Here is a 21218-nt window from a genome sequence, read left to right as displayed (position 1 = left end):
CCCCCACCACCGCCCCCAAGGGTGCAGAGTTTTGCCTTAGTTGCACACATGCATTCACCCTCTGCAAGCAGGAGTCCTTTCACCCCACCCCACCCAAATTTAGTGAATTATTCAAGCATCATCCACAGCTGCTCGCACGACACAGCCGCTGCATTCCTTAAGAACATGGCATCACATGCTGTGGCGCATCAAAACACCTCCAATAGGTCATTGTGTTGCCTCAAGTCCCTGCACCTCTTCAGGAAAAGTGCCTTATTCAGTTAATGTCAGTATAAAATTGTAAAAAAAAATCAAACAAACAAAACAAAAGAACAATACGCCACACTGGGACTCAGCACTTTCAGACCCCCGTCGAGTGTTTTGTCTGTCTTGTATTTTGCTTAAAATGTCTCACATTCAGCCTTAACTTCGTCTAGTCTGAAGCTTCTCATACTGGTTTTTTTTTGTTTTAGAAGGTTGTTAGATGCACTGGAACAGCATTTAACTGCCTGCATTATTATTTTTGAGGAACCACACACTACTACTATCGCATATAAATGCTGCTAAAGTGGCTACGCTAGCTGTCGTTTGGCGTAGATGAGTTCCGGCTCAGACGGCTTTTCACCCTCTCATCAAATCACTGGTTTAACCCGACAACCACAAACCACTAGTATTCTTAACTGCAATATTTCTACTTCAATAATCTTCTTCTTCCACCGAGGAAGGTTTTAAGAAAAAAAAACAATCCAAATTGGTCAGGGAGAGCTCTCCTGTCAGTTTTCAGCCTTACAGTGTTTAGTTTGAAGAGCGATTAGTTAAAATGTTCCGATTCCCTCCTTTGCCTTGTGGCTTGATGTGCACACACCAGTGCCAAATGTTTTTTTTCACATTGTGTTCAAGGCCATCAGTCTTGAAGGTACGATTCTTCTCACCCAACTTTATTAGCACAGTCACACACACTCACACACTCGCACACACACAGCCATATTAAGACATTTAAAGGCAACACAACCCCTCCTGAAATGTTTTATATTTTATTTTTTTCCCTCCCCTCTCAATGTTTTTGCCTTGTTTTGTTTTGTTTCTTTCTAGTGCTGCTTTTAGTTTCACAATGTTAAACCAATAAAGTTTGAAAAATGTTAAAACAAATCCTCATCTGACAGCAGTGTCACCTTTCTTGGAGCTCGTAATTTACATGACAAATCACAAATTGCTTGGATGATGCGAAACCAGGTCACGGAGTAAGGCTTCATCGCCATGGTGACAATTAAAAGGCTGGTTGCCCCGACAACAAAAGGTATCAAGTTCAAACATCGCTTTGTCTCAACCTGGGTGGGCATTTTGTGCAAATGATGAGTGTTAATAAGATCCAGAAAGATATTTGTCTGCTATTTTTTGTTAATCCCATCAAAAGTCTCTTAACCTCTCAAATATCTTTTGACCCTTTGTTGAGGTTCAGATCAACACATTTGGGCTCTGCAGGGTCTCAAATGGAGCTAAAAGGAAGAGAAATGTGACGGAATTCCACCTGACTGGACTCCTTCAAGTGTAACTGTTCCACTTTAATTGAGCTCCTTTCACTTTGGGTCACTGATAGGGTTTTTGCTTCATTTTAAACCACCAAATAACCAGAAAGTGGCTGCACGGTGGTGCAGTGGTCAGCACTGTCGCCTCTCAGCAAGAAGGTTCCGAGTTCGAGTCCCGGCTTGGGCGCGGGATCTTTCTGTGTGAGTCTGCATGTTCTCCCCGTGCCTGTGTGGGTTCTCTCTGGTACTCCGGCTTCCTCCCACAGTCCGAAGACATGCAATTTGGGGACGAGGCTGATTGATACTCTAAATTGACCGTAGGTGTGAATGTGAATGGTTGTTCGTCTCTGTATGTTGGCCCTGCGATGGACTGGTGACCTGTCCTGGGTGAACCCCGCCTCTCGCCCGTTGATGCTGGGATAGGATCCAGCCCCCCCCGCGACCCTTACGAGTAAGGAATAAGTGGAAGACGACGATGGATGGAAATTACCAGAAAACATAGAGGATTATTGGAGATGCCGGTGCTCCTTTGTGAAAGTCCCATGTTTTCCATGACTGCAAACTCAGTTTATACGTGGAAACACCTGTCTGACCTTTAAGTTTGTTTTGCAAATGCATTATCTTTTCTCTCTTCCATTTGTTCCTCCTTCATGAAACCTGCTGACAGGAAAAAAAATCGGTTCTTGCCGGCCCCAGGATCATAACCTCAAATCTGACACGACCGTCATGCTCATATTTAAAAGGACCTTTACACAGCTGCCCCTATATGTTATGTTATATGTCAACTCAATAACCCATATAAACATTGAAATATGATCAAATAAAATGAACAATGGGCCTCATTCATGAAATGATCAACACATATTGGTTCTTTCACTCTCCATGAAAACAAATTTCATAACATCTCATGAATGAGGACCCTTGTTCTACTTTTTTCATGAGGTAAATTGTTTTTTTTTCATCATTAATAATTATTCAAAGGACTAAATATAAACTGCCTTTTCTGATTTGAAGTGATCAAGAGCGGTCATTTAAATTTGATCTTAACCAACTGGGAAGTGTAAAACTATCGACTAACACCACATTTGTTGTGAAGCTGTTCCCACACGCAAAATTTTAAAACATCTGCTTGTGTGTACGTGTGTGAGGCCCATTGTGTTGTGTTCCTAACAGGACACACACAGTTTTAGGGTCACTCCAAAGTTCCGCTTGACTTGCAAAAACAGATACTTTTAAAGGAAGTGTTTGTTCTCATGAGTGAAAGATGGTTCTCACACACACACACACACACGCACACTACATCCAGTTCAAATGTGCGGCTGAGTTTTTTTTTTTTTTTTTAAATCACCCCAATTTCCACCTTGTGTTTATTAAAACTGTAACTCTTTTAATGGATGCAATTTTGCTGATTAATATACTTATTTTTCAGTGTATCAGGATGTAAATCTGGAAACGCCAGACTAAACGGTGTATTGGTTCACCGCTACATGTCTTTATCTTCATTCTGGAGGAGCTGTTTATAGGCAATCCTTTCACACACCCACTGCAAAAGCTCCTACCGCAGCCCTCCTACATACACCGCTGTTCAACACCAGACAAAAACGAAAGGGTGTGCAGTCACAAGGTATCAAGAGTTGCAGGGTCAGGATAGATGTTTCCATGGTGGAGGAGTCTTAACTTGCCCCGGCTAACCTGATTGCTGTGTCCAGTCATGCTGTGTAATCTAATATAGGAGCAGAGAGAGAAACAATGCATTAAGGCGCTCTCATACACAAGCTAGCTCATGCCAGGAATACCAGAACCAAACTAAAGTCTTCCCCCCATGACTGTGAGTCTTGGACAGAGCAGTCAGGATTGGAATGTCCACTCGTTCAATTTAGTATTTCAACAATTGCGGACTCTGGAACCGATGTTTAGTCGGTGGCTCAGCTATTTCTGGTAAAGGGAGCGACTGGGAGGAAACTTAAAGGTTGCCAGTGTGACAAAAAAAAATGTGATGAAACACTAAATATGAAGGTTGATAATGAGGAGATAATGCTGGAAAGTTATGAGGTAGCTTTCCAAATGTGGTTATTCCTCACACAAAAGGTGTGTAAACAATAGTTTAACTGCCATAACATTGCAAGATGTGTTTTTTTTCATGCAAGTAGTCCACATTCACGATAAATAACCACTATCATAGTGGAATTTCAGAGAATTGAGACATTCAAAGTGTATAAAATGATGAAAAAGCAATTCCTCCAGCTTGTGTTCAGCCATAAAAAGCATCCTGTGGTCAGGGACTGCATTTACTCAGCTGTCCTCTCAGCTGATGCAGCAAGAGTCCACAAAGTCTCAAGCATAGAAGGTTAGACAGAAGATGAGGCAACATTTTACAACGTTATTTTGTCTTTACTATAAAACTATAGGTGAAAACCTTCACCTTTGTCTCGTAAAGGCTGAGTGCTGCCATCTAGTGGTGCCATCACAAAACTGACCATCAGGAGAGAGAATAAACTTTATTAAAAATGTAAAAAATATTTCCAGTAGATTCATCAGAACCAGGAATACTTCGTTAAACAGTTTCCAAACATGCTTTTCATTTAGGTTGAGGAAACTGGGTTTGTGAAATTTATGCTATGAGCCATAAATGATCAGTCAGGCTTTTATCTTCTCTCGTTAATTTTAAGATTAGAGTCAAACACTTTATTCTCCCTTTTTCATTGGTGATGTTTTCTAAGAACAAACTGGAGACCTTCTGAAAAGACACCCAGGGGGAGTCATGTTGTTCAGTCAGCTGTGCTATCAAAGCCAGTACTTAGTATTCAGGGTCTTTCAGAGAACCTCATGTTTCCCAGGAAATGTCGTCTTGTTTCAGGCAGTTACGGAACTTTTGTGTCTGTCTGAGAATTTGCAGGTTTTTCTGAGAGGCGGCACCTCTCTTCCTCCCCTTCTGTTTGGTCTGAAGAGGAGCAGGATCCGGAAGCCTGATATCATTCGGCTTCTTGGCTTCACTGGTCAATTTATGGACCTGTGACAGAGACGGTGGACATCGGTCTTCAGACTCAAGGGTTTTAAGCGCCCGGTTCAAGTGGGTGGCTTACGTACCGTCTCCTGGTGTTTTCGAAGTTTTGTGATCTGCGCTCCTTTTTCTTCCATTCTGACCTCCAACCTTTCCACTTCACTCTGCAGGTCCAGGTTCTGCTCCTGATGTTGGTTTGCGTCTATCTGACGCACCAATTCCTGATGTTCACTGTCTCATACATGTACACACACGCACAATATCAATTTATCTTGAGAAATATAGTGGCAAGAAAAGCAAATTGAGATATTAACTCACAAGCTCATCTGGCCCAGCTCGTCCTGCAGGGCCAGGAGCAGGTCTGACAGCGACCCCAGAGACGGGTCTGCTTCTCCTGGCTCAGGCTTGTTAGGACAAGATGGAGAAAATTCCTTTTGGAGGTTCTTCTTGACTCCGCCTCCGCACCTTTGCAGAGCGCTGACTCGCTCACACAGCTGGGGCTGGTGGTGCTTCATCATGTGAAGGATACTCTGGACGTTGGCGTGGACTGAGTGGCTCGGGCTTGTCGACTGTAACGTAGATGAAACCAAATCAAAAGGAATCAAGTTGTTAGGGCCATGCATCCATCCATCCATCCATCCATTTTCTACCGCTCATCCTGTTAAGGGTCGCTGTGGGGATGGAGCCGATCCCAGCAGCCTTTGGGCGAGAGGGAGGGTTCACCCTGGACCAGTCGCTACCTACTTGCTGTGAGGCGACAGTGCTAACCACTGCACCACCGTGCTTCCTGTTGTCAGGGCTTTTTTTTTTTTTTTAAAGACTTCTTCTTCTTTCTTTCTCTTTTTTAATTAGTCTACTTACTGTTCCTGCAACGAAGGGCAGTTTTTGGTGCTTTTTGCCGCTTGGTGATGACAGTTCATTCTGTCTGGTGGTTTTCTGTGGTGGAAGAAAGCCGTTACCACTACTCTGTCCAAAGTCACTGCTCCATTACAAATGAATCTGTTTAAGTGGCTGGAAAAGAACCTCAGTGGCCTTTTTTGTTTTCTTCTTTGGTTTAATCTCCTTAGATGCTGGTGAAGCCAATCGAAGGCTGAGGTCCAACTCCCTCTGCAGCTATGTACCAAAAACAACATGTTTAAAACACAGAGCCTCTTTTTGTGTTGAGCATTTCAAAGACTTTTTTTGTTGGCTATTTCCTTCTTGATATGAGAATATTGCAGTTTGTAGAAAATTGAGCTTCTTACTTAAAGAAAAAGAAAAGAGGAGGCATTATGAGTGTTTCAATCTGGACTAACCTCGCACGCCTTCTCTTGCACAAGTTTACGCTCGTGCTCTTCTTTCAGTAGTTTCTGCTCCAGAACAGCAAGCTTCATCTGGAAGGGCATTGCAGCAAATGTGTGCTATGTGTTCTGTATATAATCCACAGAATCTCTCAGTTTATATTAGGATTAGCTGAATGTGCTCTTGTTACCTCTGCCAGAGTTTGGGTTTTACTCAATTTGTGATATTCCGATTCAAGTTTCTCCAGCTTCTCTTGCTGAGTTTGGTTGTCGGAGCCGTTTGGCTGCTGCTTCTTTGGTAATGTCGAGCGAGGAGGAGAAAGAAGAGGAAGAGTAACATGGATGCTATGTCATTAAAATGCAGACAATGAAAGTGGGGTTTTTTTCCCGTCACTAGAATATATCTTATTTGACTGAAACATTAAATCTTTTATGTTGTTATCTGATGTCAGGCTTCAAGTTCATTTCTACTTTTAAACAAAGTTTTGTTTTGCAGTTTGTACCTGATTCTCCATCTGAGCACTCCTCTCCTTCTTGGCATTTTCAACCATCTTCTTCATGTAGTCCAGTTGCTTCTCAAGAACCTTACAGCGAGACTCAGCGGAATGAAGCTTTAAATCAAGCTCTGTAAAACAAACAAACAAACAAACAAGATTAAAGTGAATTAGTTTCAAAGTGCCAATTCAACCCAATAACAATTCCATTAGCAGTAGTCATCATTTACCTTTCCTGTTAGACTTCTCTGTCTCAGGCCCGGTGTGTGATGCTGTGTTTGGCTGATGCTTCTGAGCATCCTGGTAGAACTGCCGGTAGCTCTTCTCAGCTTGCTTCCTCTCAAGCTCCAAACGCCTGATTTTCTCCTGGAGGGTTCTTAGTGCATCCACGACAGCTGAAGTTAAACAAGACGAGAATATCACACCTGTGACTGCAAGCGAAAGTGACCACAAGCCTACTGATGTAAGAGCTGAGTCATACCTTTGCTGTCAATATTGACTTTGGAATGTGAGATCCCAGTACTGATCCTCCGGGGTGCGGTACTCATAGCAGAGTGCACAGGGAGCTCAGGCTCTCTTGGTATTTGTACAATCCTGTCTGGAGGTTGGTAATAACTCCCGATGTAACTGTTTTTGGAGGGCGAGTCTAAAACCTACAGAGGAAGAGGTAAGATGGGGGGTTGGGGGTCAGGGCGAGGGGTGGGGGGTGGTTAAGGATGTGTTTGCAACTCAGAATTTACTGATTTATTTGCAATTTTTCAGAAACTTTCCAAAAAAGTTCCAAAAAACAAGACAAATTTCTTGAATTCTGTCATGTTGGTAAGAACCCATGAAGAAGGTAAAAATATAAAAGTATTATATTTAAACGCCATAAATTCTGGAACAAAAAAAAAATCTATATACATGTTATTGCAATCGTTCTTGAAATATTTTTGGATGAACATTGAAGTTACTCAAGTTCCCAGCAGACTCTCACTACTACAAACTACAACAAATTTAGCTGTCTTCACACAACTTTTTTTTGTTTGACTTAGTCAAGTTGATAAAAATAAAAATAAACTAAGAAAAACAGCACATCTCATCAATTGTAAAACACAGATTAAGTATTTTAATGCAGAAAAGAAAGGAAATGAAGAAATGGCTCCCTACGGGAATCGTGGATGATATCCATAGGATGGTTGTCGAAGCACTTCAGTGTTCTTACAATTTTTACCTGTACATTTTCAGTTTTTGAAATAAAACTTCAGATAAATTTAAGTTTCACTTAAATTATGTGAATACTAATATAATGAAAATATACTATAATAGCATAGTAATGTACGTACACCCTTTCAAAACGTGAGCAACTTTTCAAATTGAAGACTGAGAAAGTATTGAGTTTGTGTCCATTCACTTATCCATTTGATAAGTGGTTGTATTTTGTTTTGCCAATCTATTTGAGACGTCTGTCTTCAAATAAACACAGTTAGAACTCATAAGCATGTATGTATGCATGTATGTACATCGATATTAAGCAAAATAGACCTTCCTTAATTAATCTGGACTGAGCCAGCACTTAAGTATTAAGTTAATGGCAAAGCAAATTTCTCCGACTTTCCCAAAATTTCTTTCTTATTTTTCAAAAACTTCACCATGCATGGACATTGCTTTTTTTTTCAAATGCCATGACTTTTTTTTTTAAACTTTTCATGAACGGTTCCACTGCGCCAACCTGACTGAAGGTTATTCTCACAAGAGCATCGCCGTTAGAGAATGAAACGTCGTTAATGTCACAAACCTAAATTAATAATGCCTCTATATTTTACCATCCCACTTAGCAACGCACCCTTTAGTAAAATGTAAACTTCTCAGACACTCAGACACCCTTGTAGCTAACGACAACTATGCAACGTAAAAGCTAACATGTTAGCTTCATTAGCTAACGGCTGTCTTGTTACCTGGTCGTTGTCAGAATCCATCTTGTGACATTACATGTGATACTCGTTTCCGAACCTAAGCATATCAATATTTATATATATAATCCTCTCGGGTCGCTCGTTACTGTATTGGTGTTTGACTTCCTCGAACCACAGTTGGCCTGTCTGTTGTTGACGATGCTGAACAGTCCGTACTTTTTAAATTTCCCTCTTGTTTGCTGCACTTCTGATTGTAGTTCCGCCTACGCACAAGTTCCTCCCCCACTAACCACAAATGATCGCAGGGTTTAAATGTTAAATATAGTTTAAGAGTGTCAGCTGACTGTGTTAAGTCTTCTTTTTTTTAATCACAGTGGCACATCTATATACATTTTTCTATCTTTCTGGCACAGGTGAAACACTATCACTGGAAATTATGCAAAGCTGGCTCAGAAGAGTCATCTTGGCTCCGACTGAACCATATGGAAATGTAATCTCTGTCTCGCTCTTTTAGATGGGAATATGATACTGTGTCCCATTACATTTAGCATATTTTCATAACTGGTAGCCTTTTGCAACTTGTACTTATACTTTGTGTTTTTGTTTTTTGATCTTAACATAATGGAAATAAGTGGCACAGTGGCGCAGGGGTTCGCACTGTCGCCTCACAGTCACAGGGTTGCGGGTTTGAGCCCCAGCTTCTGTGTGAGACTGCATGTTCTCCCTGTACCTGTGTGGGTTCTCTCTGGTACACCAGGTTCCTCCCACAGTCCGAGAACAAGAGGAGGCAAGGTTAATCGATACTCTAAATTGACCGTAGACGCGTCTGTGAGTGTGAATGGTTGTCTGTCTATATGTGTTGGCCCTGCGATGGACTGGGCAATTCGACTGAAGGATAGGCCTCAGCCCCCTGTGACCCTCAATAGGATAAATGGCAGAAAATGGATGCATGGATGGATAATCAAAATGATTAACTGAACATGATCTGCGAAGGACTGGCAGCCCAACATGATCTAATTTAGATCAAGTGCAAAAGTTAAATTATTAATAGCTAGCCTACTGTATGTAACCTTTAAGGGTAATCTATAAATATAATGTATTGTATTGGCAATTTTGAAAAAAAATGAAAAGAATTAGACAAAGACATTTTATTAAAGAGAATCATCCTGTGTACATTTTGCAGTCAAATATAGCATGCTACACACTACACTGGAGTTTCTGGTGTGTGGCAGGTTGATTGTTGTTTTACTGTTTTTGCGCCCATATTTTATGATTTGGGCATATTTCAAGCATGTGTTTTGACTGTACTATAAATACAAACTTGCATTTCAGGGTACAATAGCTTTTTAAGGTAGTAGCCTGGCAGTCCGTTTGACTTTAAAGAAGGTTGAATAAGACCAATAACATCTCTCCCTGTCTCTCCTCTGTCCGATTTCTGTCTGTTATATGTGGTAAACAAGAGAGTCGGTGGGGGGGGGGGGTGTCTGTTGACGAAATGTATGCTGGGAGACGTATTTCTGAAAAAACAGCCTTAGCTCCACGAAACGAGCGAGGAAGCTGTTGAAGAGAATCCAACACCCATAAACCCTTCCCCCACGAGGATGGCAACTACCCATTAACCAATCATTGATCAGAGTTACAATAGCACCGCCCTCAATTTCCCTAAGACTCCTCTCATTGGCTATCTTTGTGTGGCAATCAAATGTTTACCCCTCGAGATGTTGCCTCCTCCTGTTCCTCCTAACTGGTCAGTGCCGCTGAAGCAAGGCGTACTGTAGCAGAAGACCTGCGTTGAAGAATGTGAATAAAGTGAGTATTTGAGTATGACACCTTCTGTTTTTGCCCCACATTGAAAGCTTTTTGTGTAGGAATTTTATTTTCGCCGAGCTTCCGTTGTACATTTACTGGTGTCTTTGTTAATGGGCAGCTTGAAAGCCTGTTAGGAAAAAACAGACTGGGAGAGATTGAATGGACTTGGCTTACATGCTCAGCATTCGTACATTTTAAATCATGACGGTAGCCCACAAAATTAAGAGCTACATTTTAACTGGAGTGAAAAAACAATCCACATGTGGTAATAACATTTATCAGGCGACGGAGGATTGTTTTTAGTAAACACCCTGTTTTCAGGGATTTTTTTTTCTTGGAAGATGATAGCAGGCAGTCGGTGCATGTGATAAATTACTAAACAGTTTCTTCAATGTCCCGCGTTTAAATCACGGTATTCCTGTTAAAACGCAGTAGACGCTGGTTTTAAAGATTTTCATGCAAATGCGCAGAAAGAAATACCGCTGAAAAACGGTCATTGAATAATTTATTTATTAAGATGTGAATTGGTGAACTTAACAATTTGAACCTTCTCTATCAGTGCAGTATTGATCTACCGCAGTTGTTAGCAGTATTGCAGATGATTTAGCACTTTTTATTTGAGGCACTCTTTTATTTCATGTGTTTTCTTCATCACTGTGATAATGCAGACGGCTGCTGTACTCAGTCATAACACTACAGCATTTATAAGCAAATACTGGCTCATATTATCAGCATCCATTGTACTAATCAGGCTGTAATTCCTGTTAGGCTGTGTTTGCTAAAGAAAAATAAAAAAAAAATGCTAACTGGTATTTGTGTTATTTGTTGTTTAGCCCGTTGTAGGAGACCACAAACAGTATTCCCACATCAAAAATGGAAGTGCAGGACCAAGAGTCTCTGGGGAGGTGGGATGGGCTGGGCAGCCGAGATGCCAGCTCCAGAACAGCAGCCATCGAGAACATCTGCCAAGAGGTCATGAGGAAAGTCGAGGCTATCGAGCCCATATCTGCATCTGCCCCCTCACCATCCGGAGCACCCCCTAACAGTGAACTGAATGACATCTTGGCTCACCTTCTCATGCTCTCCAAACGGTGTCCTTTCGAAGACGTCAGGGAGCGATGCATTCGGCTTTTCCAGGCTGTCCAGGTAGGAGAATTATATGCAGGGTCCTTGTCTGTGCACCCAGGCTGTCATACGTCCTTTCATACGTTCGCCATCTGCTGATCTCGTCGCCTCTTCATAAGCATTGCAAACACCTGAACCTGGCCAAGACCGATGCATGTTTAGTCAAGTGGATTACTGTCAATGACACGATGAGACACCATGAACTCATTAACACATGATCACGACAAGAGCCACGGATTTAGCAAACCAACCCTTCAACCACATGAATGCATGCAATCCTCTCCATTAACCACACTGGTAAGAGTTGTCTAATTTCTACAGACAAGGCTTGATAAGGTGAGTGAGAGGATATCACTTCCATTAATGGTTAGTATAGCAAACTTTGGCTGAAAAGACATGATTAAAAGTGATCACTTTATCTCAATCTATTCTAATTTAATCCAAAACCGCTAAAAGGGTTTCAAAAGACCGTAGATACAAACGTGCCGTTTAATTTATTGCATATATTTCAGTTTACATTTATTGTCAATACTTTTTCTTCAAAATTGGATGATAATGTTCACTCATGTTATCACCATAACAAGAAGCCAGCAGCAGATTAAATTGGCGCTAATGTCTCCACAGGTGAGATGTCATGAAAACGTTGGTCTCACCATCAAATGAACACGTGACACTCTAATGACACAATGCCTGACTGACACTGGTGCGGCAGATAATACCGTCTGATATCAGCCCGTCATCGATGCTATCTGCGTCTATGTTGTCCAACATGTGCTCATATAGTTGTTTTTTTTTTCAAATAACAGAATTAGTCATAATTTAAAATGATTAAATTCCCTGGGAAGTGTAAAAAAATAAAATAATGATACGTTTATTTCTAAACTGAATTTTCTTGTGTCCGGTACTTATTACAATCTTTGTTATAGATTTCAGCATCAGCCTTCAAATCCAGTGTGGGTCAAATTGTAGTTATTAGACAGTTCAAAGTGCTGTTGCCGTTGTTAAACTGTAGAATATCCTACCTCCATTTTGTATCTCCGTCACAGGTGTTTGAAAACCACATTTGAAGGATAAAATGGATCCGTGGATCTGACATGACTTTAATGTCCTTTACAACCACATTCTATTCCACCTATGAAACCTGGATGTATTTACTGAAAACACGCTATAACACGCTCCATAGTAACACCGATATCACACCCAACAACTTGATCACAATTTAATATTTGTTTTTCTTTTCTGTTTTTTTTTTAAATCACCCGGACCAAATATCTGTCTTAATTAGCTGCTGTCTCACATTATATCTGCTAAATTAATTCAAGAATATAATGCTGTTTTTCTTGTTGTTGCAAATGATGTTTACGGAATGTGGATTGAAGTGGTTGTTCTTTGCTTGTTTCTACTTTGAAATAATTACACGCTGTATCAAAAACTAATAAAATATGGACGGTCGTTTAAGATGTCGATAGTGGAGAACGGAATAACAGATTTATTCCGGCTTTGGGGTGGCGTTAGCCGGTGTTACCTAATGAGCTCTCTAATAACAAACAAAACTAAACCCCAACAAGTTTGGATGCCCTGACATGTTTTTCTGAGGAAATAAAGTCTTTGGCTTTGGAATTAATTCCTGTTTATGCAGGAGTGTTTTTGGAAGATGGAGGATAGGGGCTGAGAGAGAGAGAGAGAGAGAAAGCTGCTTTGCGGGTTTAACAGTGCAGCACAGCGCACACCGTCTGGTATTTCTGAATTATGCTAAGCTGCATTTACCGAGGGCTTGCCAAAGGGTGCATTTATGAGCCTGCTGTGGTAGCTCATGTCATCCCGGTCCCACAGTTGAAGACCCCCTGACCGACACATGCACGCTCTCGCATGCACACATGCACTCATACACTCACCTTTCCAACAATTATCAGGGATGGGAATGGATAACAGGGGGTTGGGGGGGGGGGGTGTTGTGGCTCAGACGGACCTTTAAATCTCGCAGATCCTCTGAGGACAAAATCATTGAAAGCACAGACAGTCCTTTCCTCATCGTAACCCCCCCCCCCCCCCCCCCCCCCATCTGTCCCCTATAAGACGTGGGTTTCCTGCTTCATCCCCTAATAGCAGCAGGTGCGAGTGATAGTTTTCTCTCTTGATTTCTGACATTATTATAGTTATTTTAAATGATAAAGTTGATATGGCAATAATCTAAAAAAGGAAGAAAAATAAAGACTGGAAAATGAGCCTTAAATGTGCTTGAAAATGAGTAAATATACCGCTGCTGCAGCAAAAACCTGCCCCCCTCTCTTGCTGAGAGCTGCACTCTGGCGAGCTGTTTTCCTGCTTTTTGATAAGCTGACCAGCTGCTTCGGTGGAGCGCTTACAGGACAGACATGATAATGGTATTGATCTTCTACACAAGCAAATACGTGTATTTCCCAAAATGTCAAATAATCACTGAAAGCTCATCCGCAGATTCGTATTGCCCTGGAATTCAATTTTTATACCACACCCAACTAATGGCTTCGAGCATTTAAGTGTTTTTCTAGATTTAACCGACACCATTGACAAAAAACAAAAACCCCTCCTTGGTCTTCAAAGTTTGCCTCACTTGGCTTATTTAAACAATCTGTTTTTCAAGGCGTTCTCTGAATATGGACAACAAGCTGACCTCAAATTCTTTTGACTTGGAATGATGTTTGCGGTGTTGTGTTGCCCCGATATTGGTGAGTCCCATGGGTTAAGGGGTCACTGGGTCATGGCTGAAAATAGGGTTCTGTGAGCTTGGGGAGGGGTCAGGTTCCCATAACTGTCGTTATGGAAGTGTGTGTTGGGGTCAAAGTAGCTTACCGCTGAGATAGTTTTCGCAGGGCCATCTTGGGATTTGTGAAGGTTTTTGACCTGGCTGAACTGCGCTGATCGCATGCATATAGCGGCGCTGCAGTGCATGAACTGAAACACACACACATGTGCACACAAATCTAGAGACAATAGTTAGGATTTGTCCAGAGTCTATGAAGGGGGTGGGTAGACTCCATCAGCCGGTCAACATGTTCCCTCACTGGATGAAAGGAGTCCAGTCTTGGGCGGCTGGACAGAGACAGAGAGGGGTTTCTTTGTGTTATGTAATTACACCATTGTGTTAGCCCCTTACCCACAACTTGAATTAAGAGCGACTCTCAAATGGCTGCTTCAAGCTTCCTGGAGCTAAAGAGCATCTTAGTTTATTTGTACTGAAGTTTGACTCACAACAGCTTCTTTTTAGCTTTGCGCAGAAGCACGTAGCGGCAGTTTGTGCCTCCTGTTATTGAGAATACATTGAAATCATTCAGCAGCGCGTTTATTCTTCGGACAGATGCGTTGAAAAATGCGAAAAGCCCAGAATTTTTGTATAACAACATTAACTGCTCTTTAAATTTTGTTTCCAGATCCTCAAAATTGCAAAATAATCAGTTTGTTGTGTGGTAAAGATTTAGTTTCTTTCAGTTAAGCTCTTCCTGCCACAAGGATTATTTTCTTAATAGTTTAGTCAATAAGGTGTCAAGAAAATTTGAAAAATTGTCATCATAATTTCCAAGAGCCCCAAGCGACGTCTTCAAATAGGTTCTTCTGTCCATCCAACAGTCCAAAGAGTCAATTTTCAGTCATGAATTAAAACAAAAACAAAAACAAAAACCTAGAAAACCCTCCAATGTAAAATTCTGGAATTAGCAAATATTCTTGCTTGAAAAAAGATGAAGAATGTCAAATTGTTTGCGATTAGTTTTCTTTTGTATGTATGTATGCTTATGTTATTTTCAGTGTTCATTTCTACACCTATAACCAAAATTCTTGTTCTCTGCCATAGTTTTGAGTGCTTACTTGAGAAATAGATTAATATTTTTGACCAGATTTTACCGTTTTCACTGCCGATAATGGCTGAAATTGTTCAAGAAACCATGACTTTCATGTGAAAGCGGACCGTCTTCAGCTGTCTTAGACGTGAGCATACTTGTTTGCTTTTTTTCCAAGGAAGGCACGGGCGTTAAAAGCTTACGATGCTCTTCATTTTTTACACCTACTTATTTAATTAATTATGGTCATTTAGGATGACTCAGCAACCTCTGTCATAAACACTTATGTGTCATTAACTTCATGAAATAGCTTCCTGCATCCAACTTCCCAGAATAACTTCTCCACGTGGAAAGCCTGGCCTCTTGTATGCCATTAGGTATTCGTCACATTGCGCTTTTTTATGTCGTTGAAGGAATTATGATTGATTTGATGTTTTATGAAGGTGAAAGTTTCCTCCGAGGCACTAAAGTTGGCAGGTAGTTCGCGCTTTGATCAATACTTGTTGCATATTTTATAATTCATCATTTCCATTTGTTTTGTTTTTTTTCCTCAGGGCCCGTTGTCTGTACATGTTTGTTTCCATGACATGCTTGTGGCCGGGCTGTATAAACAAACAGTTGACAACAGACTTGTCAACCTTGACGGGCAGGATTGTGTGAACAGATGCAATATTGCTTCTTTCTTTCTTCTTTTTTCTGAGAAGAGTCAAAGTCCGCTTCAGCACTGTGACATTAATCCAGAGAATTGCAATAATTCTCAAAAGGCAGCAAGTCCACTCCTGATCCTTTTTTTATAGGCTTTTATGAATGCATTGTTACGCTTGTGTCTGTGCGAGTTTATATGCATGCCGCTAGTCCTCTAGCTGATTTCCTGAGCAAATAAAGTGGAGGAGGGGGTGAGAGCCTTGTGGTCGGGACAGATCTGCTGGATTATGGGAGATCTCTCCCTGTGAATGTTCGAACCAGGTCAGACAAATTGTGTGGCGAGCGAGGAAGGGGAGAGAAAGTAAGAGCAGCAGCAGCAGGCAGCGACCTTTGGCACAGTAACTGCACAGTCAAATGCTACGGTGGATGTGGAGGATGTGATTAAGAGACATAAAGCTGTTGGATTTACAGTGGCGGGGGTCGATGGGGCTCGGGTCACTCAAGTCTGTGGGATGCTCTGTAGCTGGATAGTGTGGCGACTTCAAGGCTTTGTAAAAATGTTGTTTTCAGCCTCCCCGATGCTTATGATGTCAAGGATAACCACATAGCTCCAATTTAATGACTTCTTCTTTTATTGTTGCATCTCAAAGCTCTGGAAGCGCTGTCGTCAAAGCCATTTTTTTTGGCTTTTGACGAAGCTGTTTTCTTTCATTTAAGAATCATTGCAATTTAGTATTTAATACCCTACAATGTGAAATCATGAAACCTGGAAAATGACCATAAAAATCTGATATCATTGCAACCCTACTTGCAGGGGTAACTGTTAGGAAAATTAACCCATTTAAAAAAAAATTGCATCCTTGATTTCATGACAACGAAAGTGAAAGTTGTCTGGTGTCCTCTTTATTCAGAAGAGAATCAGCTGAGGAAACGCTGGGTCAATTTAGTGAGTCGATGACCACCGATGTGTTACTGCTGACTCCTGATTGCAGCTGTTAAGCTTTAGCATCCCAATATAAAGATATCCTGGACATGCTGAACTTGCAACATTGTTGTTTTGAACCAATAATTTCACTAAACCCGACTCATACATCTCCTCGAAAGACACTGATTGGTCATTCGGGTGCAAGCCGGACAAGATGGTTTCTCTGGGAAACTTGTGATGTTGTGATCTTGCGATACCAGCAAAGTCATAGAAGCAGAGAGGGGATGACGTGTAGCCAATGGCTCCGACTGGATTTGAACCCAGGATGTTACACTAAACCTTAATAAGTAGTACAGTTGAGCTACTGGAGTACAGACCAAATGTTTAACAGTGCTTCACCGTAGACATTATTATTCCTTCTATTAGGGCCAAAAATATTCAGAGGTATTTGATGTCAGCCTTTTTTTGCAGGGTTGAGATGAGTATCCAAACATCCCTTAACTGCATTATTTTGATCAGGCATGATTTAGGAAGATACACAGACAGCAGCTTCTTCTTTTTTTTTTGTATTAGATTTGTCATTTTCACACTCACTTCCCAAATTTCTAGTATGGCTGCTCCATTACTGGCCACAATATGATTAAAAAAAAACCCCAAAACATCTTGATATTCCATTTCCATTTTGTCTGGATTTTGAAAACCATTTCTAACAAGGTAGGAAAGCAGACAAGCTCTCACTTTGATCCTACAACAGAGACAGACCCCCACCCTCAAGCCAGTGCAGCCTGCTTTCGCCTGCAGATTTGGGAAGACTAGAAAGGGGGGGGGGGATGTGGGAAGTGTGCAACTAGGTCACTGTCAATGCAGTTGTAAGCCTGAATAAATGATAAAAAGCACGATTTTCCTTTTTAATTATCATGCCATTACCAGACTGGTTTTCATTTTTATTTATAAGAAGAGTTTTCCTGTTGTATTATTTTTTTCTTCCTCTGGTCTTCAGTATTATGTCTCTTCCACTGAAACTTGTATTATCCTGGCACAGAGGGAGGGTTGGGCTGGTATTGGGTTTGGGATTTTGCAGAGGGTAAGCAGTTGTCATGGTACCAGTGGCATGAGGTGCATTGATGGGGAGGGGGTTGGTTGGCACTCTTACTTGAGGGTGGAGGGGTGTGATCATTTCTAGCCGTGCTATTCAGGAATTCAGACGGCGAAATGGGCTGATTGAAGAGAGTGGGAAAGAGAATGTTAGAAAACAGGATGGCGGGGCAGTGGGAATCAGAGGAGGAGAAACGGCGATATAAGAGATGGGCGAAAAGTGACTGTGGGAGGTGAGAGGTGGAACAAACGCCATCTTTCTTTGTTATCAGTCAGCAACTTCTAGTGGAAAACTACTAACATCCCTTATTTCTCAAGCATATTTTCCAGAGCGTGAGCCCAGCCCGGCTCAAAACTTGAATAAAATCTGCTGGTCCAGACACAAACCCTAATCGTTTTTAATGACCCCATACCAGACTAAAGCCCCCACGTAATGAGTTTATTCTCATGCATTTTTTCCCCCTACAAGCATCTTCTTGTCATTCTCGCAGAGATTAATACATTGCAATCCACCTGGGTTTACAGTTGTCTCCATCTGGTCAGGCATACCTTGTAATACTCAGCTTGTCTCACCCACACACCCTGAAACTAAAAAAGGGGAGGGGAGGTGGGGTGCGGAGAGAGGAGGCGAGGCGGCGGACAACAGAAACAAAGTGCTGCAGCAGGAGGTGGGAAGGGAATAACAAACTCTTTGAAGGAGAGAAACACATGAACACACAAACTACAGGCACCGAATATCCGCTCATTCCTGCTCGTCGGCATGCATGTGTCAGCCTAGAGCTGAGCAGAATGTGCTGCTATCAGGAGAGGTAAGAATAGAGATGGGCCGATCACATGGTGCTGCCCCTGCTGAATAAACAAGCCTCTCTGACTGTCATTATGTGATTTATTGATACAAAAAAAAAAAATCCCATTCCACATCTAATAAAGTCCTCCGCAGCTCCATTAGCTTCACCTCTCGTACAAGAATGTGCTCGACTCTCCTCTGTGTGTTGGTTTAATGTTGCCAGTAGAAACTGAAGCTTATGCAACAGTGACACTCATAAATAATTCTGGGCTTGTGGCTAAATGTCAGAGAAATGTTCAACACCTAAACAGGTCCACTTGCTGGTGCAACTTTAATTATTTTTCAGCTCTCCAGATGTTTTATGGCTCTTGTCAGAGCATGAAACTCTAACTGTATCTGCCCAAACGTGTTTATGGGATACTTTTTCACTCCTGTGCACATTGACTCAAGAGCTATTGATCTTTTGAATATTAACACATATTTTTAGTTGCTGTTACAAAAGGCCCGTGGCAGCCATATTGGAGTTTTCATTGTTGCACATCACTATTGGGAGCAACAACTCTGCAAATATTTCAGTACCCGAGTTGACAACTTGTGATGTCATATACTATTTACAGAGATATTGTCAATAATTGCATTCATTCAAGTTTTATGTATAACATTTGTTTGCTCACATGGAACCCTCATGTGTGAGGTCACCCAAGATAATACCAGATTGATTCACGGCACGGTGGTGCAGTGGTCAGCACTGTCGCCTCACAGCAAGAAGGTTCCGGGTTCGAGCCCCGGCTCCAGCACGGGATCTTTCTGTGTGGTGTCTCCATGTTCTCCCTGTTCCTGTGTGGGTTCTCTCTGGTACTCCAGCTTCCTGATTGATACTCTAAATTGACCGTAGGTGTGGCTGTGAGTGTGAATGGTTGTCTGTCTCTATGTGTTGGCCCTGTGATGGACTGGTGACCTGTCCAGGGTGAACCCCGCCTCTCGCCCGTAGCCCCCCACGACCCTTAACAGGAATAAGTGGAAGAAAATGGATGGATGGATGAATGGATAGTTCTAACGGTGAGTTGCTGTCCATTTAGACCACGTGACCTTTGCCCTTTTCCCACTGAAAATAACCAATTGCCAGTAGTCAAGGAATTGCCTTTTTATATGTATTCAAGTGCATCAAATTTAACTCCACAAACATATCCAGCACACCAAAAAGAAGAAGCGCTGAGGGCAGTGATGTAGTTTCCATGGCTACTGTTTTACCACTTCATATTTAGGTCCAAGATTAGAAGCAGGGCACAAAGTGCTGTGTCCGTGCCGATCGCAGACAGAGCCAATAAATACCCGTGCCTACTCCAGAGTTATTTTACCTATGACTGAATGCTGATTAAACCTGTTCCCACAACAGTCAGACATGAGCAAGTATTAGTATGTATTTTTGGCATGGGAAAAAGGTGCTTTTGAGTAGTTATTTAATTAGCTTTAACCCTAGTAAAACAAAATATCATTGGTTTCGGGAATGGCAACAGCTCAACGTGTTTTTTTTAATAAGCTCTGAAAGCCAAAAGCATCTGACACATGTTTTGAAGAACACCAATTATTTTAAATCCTCAAATACCTTTTAAAGTATTTCGAGAAGTGTCAAGCTGCCTTGACAGCTCAACCAAGCTGGTTTCAATTTTGCAGTATCAAAGCAGCAGCGCAGCAGTGTCTGGTTGAGTGGTGGGGGCGGTTCACGCCTGGCACCAGCGGTCTGCCATGTATGGCTAACGAAGCGCATCAATTGTTTAGGCCTTAAGCAATAAAAGTTTCTCGCACACTGTCTAACTTGCAATGGTGTCTTTATTAAATAATAATAATAAATATAAGGACACTATTGCAAGTTAGACAGTATGCGGGAAACTTTTTTTAACTTACCTGCCAGTCTGCCTTTCTCCAACACACCTGTCTGATCACAGATTGGTGAAGTATTCTTTTGTTTGTTAGGCCTTAAACAATAAAACACAACACATCTTTCTGGAATCTGTGTTTTTCCCAGATTCTGTGCATGAATGCAGCATCAAATCTCTTATGTGACTTGATTGATTCGCTTCATGTTTTAGTATATTCTTCAATATGAAAGGATGCTTCATTTGAGAAATGTATGATCTAGAATTTTCAGTTAATGTGGCAGCCGTATTGTGCTATTGATTTTTTTTTTTTTAGACCATCTTTAATGTCTCTTGCGTGCTCTGATGGATTTTGTGAGCTATGGCATTTTATTGTTTTTGTTTTTATTGACTGGAGGTTGAATAATGGCGAGGGGATGCTACATTAGGCCTCTGGCAGTTGCAGGCAAGTGACTTCTAATAAGATAAGTGATTGCTGAATGTAAAAAGGGTTCCATATCCAGGGCTCTTGTGTGTACGTTGGATTACTGACATGGTTTACTGGGACACTAATGGAATGGAGCCATTTCATTGTCATGTCATTTATTACCCGTGCTTTCCCAGTCTGGGGGGGCAGAGACACATTGATACTTAGGGCCTTTTTTGACTGGGGGCATGTTGACATGTCATAGCAGAAATAACATAGATATAAATAAATGTTATAATACTAAATTTAGCTGCTTTGGTATTTCTCATGCTAGCTTCCTTGTCTTGGCTCACTGTGACTCTTGAATAGCATGGAGCCTTTTCCTGCTACAACCCTGACTTCTCTGAAAACACATATCACGTAATACATCGTTGTATAGTAAAAACAACAACAACAAAAAACACAATTACATGTAATATTTCCAAAAAAGAAAGTGATGTTTGTAGTTAAGGTGCAAGTGCTGTACCTCAAAGTGTAAGGGAAAACAAATGGTGCACAA

At 41.4% G+C, this 21218-nt stretch overlaps 2 protein-coding genes across 2 annotated transcripts in view; one reads left to right on the top strand and one right to left on the bottom strand.

Annotated features, from left to right (window-relative positions):
* Positions 1-3971: 3971 nt before the first annotated feature.
* On the bottom strand, positions 3972-8422 carry cep57l1 (centrosomal protein 57, like 1). Its single transcript, XM_086188649.1, has 11 exons — positions 8218-8422; positions 6762-6933; positions 6511-6675; positions 6290-6411; positions 5978-6079; positions 5802-5879; positions 5530-5619; positions 5368-5442; positions 4825-5075; positions 4593-4737; positions 3972-4515 (listed from the first exon to the last, which is right to left on the bottom strand). The coding sequence occupies exons 1-11, from the start codon at positions 8236-8238 to the stop codon at positions 4330-4332; spliced, it is 1407 nt and encodes a 468-aa protein (XP_086044775.1). The 5' UTR covers positions 8239-8422; the 3' UTR covers positions 3972-4329.
* A 1496-nt stretch (positions 8423-9918) lies between these two features.
* Positions 9919-21218, top strand: part of sesn1 (sestrin 1) — a 51206-nt gene continuing 39906 nt past the window's right edge. The window contains exons 1-2 of the mRNA XM_086188646.1: positions 9919-9984; positions 10818-11130. Coding sequence (XP_086044772.1) covers positions 10858-11130 — 273 coding nt within the window. The 5' untranslated portion in view covers positions 9919-9984; positions 10818-10857. The remainder of the gene's footprint in view (positions 9985-10817; positions 11131-21218) is intronic.

Source organism: Aulostomus chinensis, chromosome 20 (assembly GCF_037954235.1).
Source record: "Aulostomus chinensis isolate RoL2024-O1b breed Wild chromosome 20, RoL_Achi_v1.0, whole genome shotgun sequence".
NCBI lineage: Eukaryota > Metazoa > Chordata > Actinopteri > Syngnathiformes > Aulostomidae > Aulostomus > Aulostomus chinensis.
The sequence above is the reverse complement of the archived record's forward strand: the minus strand, read 5'-3'. Positions and strand labels throughout refer to the sequence as shown.